Below are 8,784 nucleotides of genomic sequence, written 5' to 3'. Positions count from 1 at the left end.
CTCTGGGGCCTGACACCCCCAGGCTGTTGTTAACGGGACTTAATCCTGCCTCTCTAGCCCAAGGAGTGGGTGAAATGGAACTGTGGGTAAAGCAGCCAAAGAGAAAAAGTGTGGAGCAAGGGTATTTGAGTCTAAAAATGGGCAAAAGTAGCAGGTACTGAGGAGTAGAAAGATTAAAGCAGGAAGAAAAAAAGGGAGGAAGGAGTCTGCAACCACTGAGTGGGGAAATGACACATAAGAGGAAAAAAAGGAGCAGGGAAAGTGACCAGAAGGAGCAAACTATCTAAGAAATAATACCCTTTACCTATCAGAGGAATGGAGGAAAGGGGGAGAAAGAGGTAGAGAAGATGACTTTGATCTTAAAGTAAAAATAAAATGTGGAGAATTTCTGCCACTCACTTAGGTCTTTGAAAAGTGGAAAATTTGCCCTCTGCTCTCCACTTTCAGAGGACAGTGGGTGTCTCTGAACCAAGATGCTTTGGATTGACTTTGGGGAGTTGACTGTGGGACCATTCCTATGCAGAAAAGGGACTTACTGCTATTACTGCGGTTCTGTTTCTTGTCATTTGGTAGAATCCACAGCAATCTGATTCCATTATCAAAGAGTGAGTGTGACTTCCAAGCAAAAAACAGAGCAACAATATAACTGTGATATCAAAGTGCAAAAAAATTACCTTCTCCTACCCTTCAGGATAGTGTCCAAACCTGAGACTGCTGCATAGTTTCAGTTGTTGAAACGACAATACATTCAGAATGGAGCTGCTTAGCTCAGAAGAACATTTTAAAGGTGCTCCCAATTATATGGTTCATATATTTCACACCATATTTATGTCCATCTACCTCAGGGCTGTTGAGCAGCCACCTTCATTAACTGTTCACTCCAATTTAGAGAAATCCTTTCTGAACACTTTGCTGTCCATTGCTTTGACCAACCTCTTTCTTGAGAAGATGACTTTAGAGTACAGCAGATCTATGACAATGAAGGAATATCCATACTGTCTTACTATAAATATTACAGTGATCTGATTGTAAATATCAAAACATGTGTTTCTTATCATGTCCTTTGAGGGACATGGTAACATAGCCACAAAAGCTCCAAGATGCATTTGCCCAGATGCATTACTCCAGTTTGAATAGCCATGTGTTTTGTGTTTCGATTAACTCTTTAGACAGATGACAGTAGCTATCCTCCTTCAATACTGAGGAAAAGGCCACCTGTGGACCAAGCTGTGGGGGAAAAGCGGAAAGCAGAGAGAAGGGTTCGATTTCGTGAGCCAGAAGAAGTCATTGAACATGGTACGCTTAAGCTATTAAGCCTTTTGGCATGACCTTTATAGCTTTTTAACATTCACTCTGTCTGTCCACATCAGCCTCCCTCTCTGATAATGCTATTTGTGATTTTGAGCTCAGCACAGAGCAGAGGACAGACACTTTTTGTGCTGTGCTCTGCAGAATTACATCAGGTCCTCCTGGGAGGAGGTAGGCTGCTGCGTCATGTTGGAGCAGCCTCAGGGCTGTTCTTGTGGTGTACTCCTGTGTCAACCCCCACAGGGATCACTGTAGATCATGGGTTTGGCTGAGCCCCAGGTCTACCCCAGAACAATGCTTCCACTCATAGAAAAGGATTTCAGAACAAATTTAAGTATGCTTATGTCATTCTGGGTAACTAGAATGTAATGGCAGAGAGGGAGCCAGCCCTTTCATGTTTCTGAGCAGCATGCATGCCACAGGATACAATGGTAAAGGTCTGAGCCTGGCTGGCCCAGTGTGGTTAAAAGCAGCCAGGATGCAATAACCTCTGCCAGTGAGGGCACCCAAGGAATGTTACAGCTAACATAACCTCCGATCTTTCATTCATGAGCCAAAATAACAGTTTGCAGGTAGGTCAGCTGGCAGTAACCTTAAACAGGGGTCTAGCACAAGGATCTGGTTTGCACTTCTGCACATTCTATGTACAGTTCTTAACCAAATAAGAACGGTTACTTCATTCTGACTTTCACAAACTGAGTCAACTAAGAAAAAATGTATCTATTAGTAAGGAACTGAAATTGTATGGTTTTGATAACTCAGTCAGCAAAAACACAGGTGAGAGAATGGTTAAATTTCTATTTCAACCACGTGTTTGGACTGCTACACAGCTTCTAAAAACAAAGCTTGGCATCCACTACTGTGTTTGTACACAGACCTTGCATTGGTTTCGTAATATGTTGTTTCTGGTGCCTCCTAGTGCAGGAGTGAAAAGCTGTTTCTTGATGAGGTTGTTGACATGGCCTGGGCTTTCCCATAAAAACTGAACTGGAAAGGCTCAGTGAGTCATCCCTAAATTCTTCAAAACTCATCTGAGTGCTCAAGAGCAGTATTTTGATGAGATGTACTACCTCCTTCAACTCCCTGCCAGAGCCCATGCCCCCAGATCAGCACTGGTAATCCTGCAGTCAGTTCAGCCCAGGGGAACCTGGTTCACCTCCACCAGCTCTGAATTCAGCACAGCCACTCTTGAGCTCCAGGGAGATGCAAGGATAGAGAAGACTCTCATTCTTTTCCATGAAGACATGAGAAATGTCCCAATCCATAATTAGTATTCTGTGTTGCAAACAGCCTGTGATTTGGATGTTTTGCTGTTTCCCACACATTATTAGCAGAGAGGCTCGTAAAATGGAGGTTGTTGACACCACTGAAATTTTTCCATTCTCTGGACTTTTCATCCCAGATTGTGTCTGGGTCCCGGCTGCCGAGTGGAGGTAGTTCCAGAATATTGTTGAATGACAGTTGCATCTCACAGTGGGCTTTACTTTCTTACCTTTCATTCCTCTCTCAGCCTCCTAGCCTATCTTTTTTCCCATCTAGAAGTGATGTGGAATTGTGTCTTTTTTGCAAGAGATGACTCCTGACCTCCCTGCAACAGCAGCAATCTCTGTTTCTGAAATCTCTGTTTCTGAAAAAAACACAGTTTTTTTCTCACTTCCCTGAAGTGCATGTACATCTGCATGTTTGCATGAAGTGAGTAATCCTCATCTGCCATAAATCTGTACAGTCAAAAGTGGTGTAAGAGGTGGTCCAGCATCTATAAAGAGACAGACAATTTCAGAGACACTACTTAGTGCTTACTTTCTTATTCATCTGCTGCAAAGAGGCCTTTCCAGGTGTGTAAGAACATTTTCATTCTGTTTTCTAGCCATTTCCTGCTGTGACTACGTAGTGGGTAAGTGAAAGTTTCACATTATAACTGTGAGCCATCCATGGCATTACCCTGAGTTTGCTTTGCTGCTGCTGGGATGTTCTCTGCAAATATATTCTCTGTACACAAAGGATTTTGTACTGTCAGTGGCTGTTGCTTTTTCTTCTCAGCATATGAAGAACAAGGTGTTGATGAGGTCTGGTGCAGTATTTTAAACAAGACATCTAGTAAGACAAATAGTGGAAACAAAAATGAAATCCCTGAAGCTATTTTTAATTTAAATATAATTAATATATTTTATGGCAATGGAATAAGTACAGGTTTTGCGCTAAGATATGCAGGGAAAGCACCCCAAGCAAAACAATAGTTCTCCCTGCTGACTTTCATATGTGGGGAAGAGACAATTCATTTATATGCTGACAGCAGGGTAGAAATAATAAAAATAGTGTTTTTTTCTTTTTTGTTTGCAAGGATGTTTGAGGCCAATCAGCCTGATAGACCCTCGAGCAAATGTGTGTATTTGGATGTTGCTATGATGGTGAACATTTCTAAAGTCCCCAGCCAACATCCAGTTGCTGTATGCAATGCAGTAAGGGGGAAGGGGCACATGTATACACGTATGTATACACATACATACACGCAGAGCCATAGTGTTGGGAGGCCAAAATGAAGCAAATATCCCCACATCCTCTACCTGTTGTTATTGTCCAGGAAGAGGGGTTGTATGCTGATGTCAATGGCAGCACCAGTTAAGGCAGTTATTGGGCTGGGAACACAGTACTATAGGCAGGAAAGAACCAGGTGGAAAAGGAAAGACCAAATATCTCCCAGGTGACAGCAGAAATGTATGTCCAAGGCAGAAACTGAGCCAAAATCTCCTACATCCTGGTCCAGTGCTATGCTCAGATGTGTTGCCTTTTTCTTAGACTGGGCACTTGTCTAGGGCTTAGTGTGCTGTTCCAACAAACAATTTAACTAAGAAATTTAAGCATTAATTTTCTATTTGTAATTTAGAAAAGAGTAAACATATTTAAGCACATACTTGTAGCGATATGTTGAAGCTGTTGTCAGCATAGCTCATCACTATTTTGTGGGTGGCATTATTCTTCCACAATATTTTTTTTCTGTTCCTGGACTTAACATACTCCTGTATTGAGGATGTAAGGAAAAGCCAAGTTTATATTTGAGATCACTCAGAAATTTCACGTGGAAAGTAAATTTCATGAGACTGAAAAATGTTATAAACACTTCACAGAAAAGGGCTGATGTGAAAAGCCGTTTAGCTTTCCCAGAAGAGTTTCACTGTTACCAGGTACGCTCGTCAGCCAGGCCCCAAGCTTTGAAAGACAGGTGGGCACCCAGTCCAGTACTGTATCGTGTGGTGTGGGAGATCACACAAGGGAAATGTCAACTTCCAAGTTACAAATCTCTGCAAAAGCAGAAAGTAGTGAGTAATTCCCTGGTTAAATACCTTCATATAAACCATTCACAGAATAATGCCAAATAAACAAATTTCTAAAAATTGAAGTCTGCTCATGGATAATTTGCAAATGGAAAGAAGGGCTAAATGCAAATGAATAAATTGTTTGCTTCAAATAATTCACTCAGATCTATTATGGGACATTGATTTGGTTTCTGGTTAGCTATAAAATGACTGCCTATTAACATTTTACCTTTCCCCATACACTTTTTGATAAATTATTATGTGTTTCTTGCTTGGTTTTATGACTTTTACCTTCCTCTCTGTACATCTGCATGACAGTTTAATTGACTGCTGTGTATTCCAGGGCTTATAGTAGAAGCTAATTTAAATATGTTACAGCTAATGTTGGCCCTTTACCCATAATAATACACACCACATTTTTATTTCCTTATTGATTATGTGCATATGGCAGGAAAATAGCTGCACGCTACAGGTTTTTATTGAGACATTAATTTGGTTTTATACTTCATGTTTAATACTCATTGTGCTTTATAAAATAATACCGATTGTGCAATGGCCACACAGTCAAACAGGACAGCCAGATCTGAATCAAACTGGATTCCCAAAGCTCCAAGGCCACAGCCTCTGAGGACCTGAATGGGTGTCAGTGAGCTGAATGTAGCCCATTCATTTCCACATGTCCTGTGCCTGACCTGTGGCACTTTAAACATCCTTGAACTATCTTTCAAAGGAAAAAAAAAAAAAAATGTTTACAGTGTCCTCCTGCTTCAGAGCAAGTGCTGAGGATGTTCCAGTATAATTAGCACACCTAGCACTTAGAGAGAGGTTAAACCTGTCGGAGTTTTCTAAATGTGCCTCTTGGTTAATAGAGCCACGTCTCAATTCTTATTGTAATTAGCAGAAGCCCCAAACAAGATGAGTTACCAGGGAAAGGACAGAAATCTAGATGTCCTCTCTTGTATGGAACATTTGTGAGCATTAAATAATTAGATGAGATAGTTTAATATTCTCCTAGTATTTAACCTAATATTGAGCTTAAAGGTATAAAAAATAATTGCTGAAGGGAAAGTTGAGATCATGAATTAACTATGGTAATCCTGTTCTTACTGTATATAATTAAACTTTTTAAATGCTCCATTAGATGAGGTATTTTATACTCGCCACCTTCCATCGGGAGATGTGACTCACTATTACTTATCTGATGCCTACAGAAGTTGTCACAATCAGAGCCCTGTGTACCCTGCTGTTCCCAGAAATGTGGGACAAAGGCATCAGCAGAGGGTCAAATTTGGGAAGTGTTTAAGATGACACTAAGATAATGCTGCTTTCTTTTTTCTCTTCATCACCGTTCAGTAGATGACAGGTCATCATCTGGATTGCCTGTGCTCCTGTGGCTCTCATTTTGTGCAGTGCTGATCCTGGCTGTGAGTCTCTACTACACCAGCATGAAGCAAGATGTCAAAGTCCTGGAGGAATTTAAATCCCGACTTGTTATCTTCTTTCTTCAGATAAGACACACTGCTCAGAAATGCTGGACTTGGTTTACAAGACAGTAGCAATGTCATTTGGCCTGACAGACATCTCAGAGAACCGCTAACAAGCATGCAGCAGCACAAAGCTCCCAGTCTACCCCAGGCACACACAGGGAACACATGAGAATCCACCTCAAAGACCAAGAAAACCACCTGTTGTGCACTGTCCAGCAGCCACTTGTTCTCCTTTCTTTTTTCTTTTATTCTTTTTTTTTTTTCCCCCCACATTACTGGGCACTCATAGCAGCACCTAGAGGTCCCACCAAACTCATGCTACATCATCTTGAACAGCAAGCAAGTATCTGAATTTTTTCCTCCAAAGAGCTTATAAACTGCTGATATGAGGAGCAGAAATAGAGAGAGAAATATATTGATCTCTGCAGGCAGCAGTAAGCTCTGAATAAAAGTCTCCTGAGTCTCAGGTCAAAGCTTTAAATATCAAACTATCTTTTTCCTCAAGTCTCCTAAGAGCTATTCTGCAAAAGTTGAAATAAAACTGAGCTATTGCACAAACACTGCTCTGGTGGCCAAAGGCTTGGCTATATTTATACACCTGAAATGATTATTAGTAAAATCACAGCAAATGGCTTGCTTGTTTCTCTTCATGCAATTTTTCCTCCATGGGCAAAAGCTGTTTCTTAATGTTTCACTTGACTCCCAGGTGTGAAAAAGAACATGAAAACTCATTTAAACGGTAAATAGTTTATTTGCCTAACATAATAAATAGCAGCATTGAATCCCAGGCTAATTATTGGATCAGTAGTTTAATCCTCTGGGTTTGATTCAGTCCATAAACCCCACAAGCTGAGCTTACAAAATTTATGATCCTGCTTGTATTCAGTCAGAGGTCATGCATTTAGAGGGTGTTCAAGGCCTCATATAATGGTAATATGGACTGTTTCTGAAGGTGCAGAAGGTAAAGCTCCATTACCCCTCCATTGTCCCACAGCGTGCACCTGTCTGAAGGAAATCCTTTTAATGGAGATCATGCAATAAATGTGGAATGATGGGTGTCTGGGAGGACAGCGAGTGCAAGCTTATGAACTTCAGCTAGGTTTTCTTCCTAGACAAAACCAGCACAATTAGCTTTTTAGGCCTTAGATTCTTATCATAGAATCATAGAATCATAGAATCATAGAATGGTTTGGATTGGAAGGGACCTTAAAGATCATCCAGTTCCAACCCCCCTGCCATCAGCAGGGACACCCCCCACTAGACCAGGTTGCTCAAAGCCTCATCCAGCCTGGCCTTGAACACTTCCAGGGAGGGGGCATCCACAACTTCCTTGGGCAACCTGTTCCAGGGTCTGACCACCCTCACAGTGAAAAACTTCTTCCTAATATCTAATCTAAACCTGCCCTCTTTCAGTTTAAACCCATTTCCCCTTGTCTTGTCGTTAGTTGCCCTTATGAAAAGTCCCTCCCCAGCTTTCTTGTAGGCCCCCTTCAGGTATTGGAAGGCCGCTATAAGATCTCCCCAGAGCCTTCTCTCTTTCAGGCTGAAGAGCCCCAACTCTCTCAGCCTGTCTTCATAGGAGAGGTGCTCCAGCCCTCGGATCATACTGGTGGCCCTTCTCTGGACTTGTTCTAACTGGTCCATGTCTTTCTTATGTTGGGGGCTTCAGAATTGGACACAGTAGAATTCTTGTCAAATAGTACCTGAAAATAGTATTCTTGTCAAATAGTACCTGAAATGTCCTTGGGTTTATTTGGTATCATAAGATTGACATCAGAGCTCATAAAAGAGCTGAAGAAAATTAAAAAAAAAAAAAAAAAAAAGGAGAGAGAGAGATAAAGAAAACACTGCAGAGACCTTGGCTCAAACTCCCCTGCCATTGTAACAGAGCAAAAAGCAAAAAAAAATGGTGCTTTATTTTTTTTTTATTTTTTTTTTTAAAAACAAAGCCAGGGGCATACCTTTCTGCCCCAAAAATCTTCTTCCAAGCAGCCCAAGGACTTTAACCAGGCGGAGGATAAACAGAAACACAGCATGCAGCCTTCTCTCAAGAGGAGAGTGGGCAGCACCTTGATTGAGAATGAATCAAAAAAATTGCAGTCAGAGATGGAGAAAAGTGACTTCAGGGACCCTTCTCATGCTTCTCCTAAGATGTCCAAGGATACAGCAACTGCATCCAACACACTGCCAGTCTGGGAAGCAGGAGGAGTGTTTAGCTCAGTGGCTCTTTGTGCAAATCACTCGCGTACCCCATCTCAGAGGGTAAGTTTCACCGCTGCTTCCCTTCCCTCTCCCCATCTCAGCCCTGCTGTTTAGGTAATAAAGAAGGAAGCTTTTAAACTTGTGTGCTGGTGAATCTTGGATGAAAAGGTTTGTATTTGTGTATGCATGGGGCAAGGAGGTCATTACAACTTCTGTTTTCATTTTTTAATGTTTATGATCTTTTTAATGTTCATGTGAAATTCTTTGGCAAATCAGTGACCTTCCTTCTCTGGACCGACATGTCCTCCCAGCACGTCACAATGAGCCCTTTCAAAACAGGAGCCTTTTCTGAAGGGATAGTTCCCTCATCACAAGTCATGGCACATTGCAACAGGAAAGCAAAGCCTGAGTTAACAAGAACAGAGCAATCTCAAGAGTGAGAGCAGTAGAGGGAACCCTTCCATGTTAGCAAT

At 41.5% G+C, this 8,784-nt stretch overlaps 1 protein-coding gene across 1 annotated transcript in view; it reads left to right on the top strand.

Moving 5' to 3' along the window:
• CUNH14orf180 (chromosome unknown C14orf180 homolog) overlaps nt 1-6,178 on the top strand; it is an 18,861-nt gene extending 12,683 nt beyond the window's left edge. Inside the window, exons 5-7 of the mRNA XM_029084472.1 lie at nt 1,170-1,296; nt 3,176-3,202; nt 5,976-6,178. Coding sequence (XP_028940305.1) covers nt 1,170-1,296; nt 3,176-3,202; nt 5,976-6,178 — 357 coding nt within the window. The remainder of the gene's footprint in view (nt 1-1,169; nt 1,297-3,175; nt 3,203-5,975) is intronic.
• Nucleotides 6,179-8,784: the final 2,606 nt, after the last annotated feature.

Source organism: Antrostomus carolinensis, unplaced genomic scaffold (assembly GCF_000700745.2).
Source record: "Antrostomus carolinensis isolate BGI_N321 unplaced genomic scaffold, ASM70074v2 scaffold414, whole genome shotgun sequence".
Taxonomy (NCBI): domain Eukaryota; kingdom Metazoa; phylum Chordata; class Aves; order Caprimulgiformes; family Caprimulgidae; genus Antrostomus; species Antrostomus carolinensis.
This window is presented reverse-complemented; position numbering and strand designations above follow the sequence as displayed.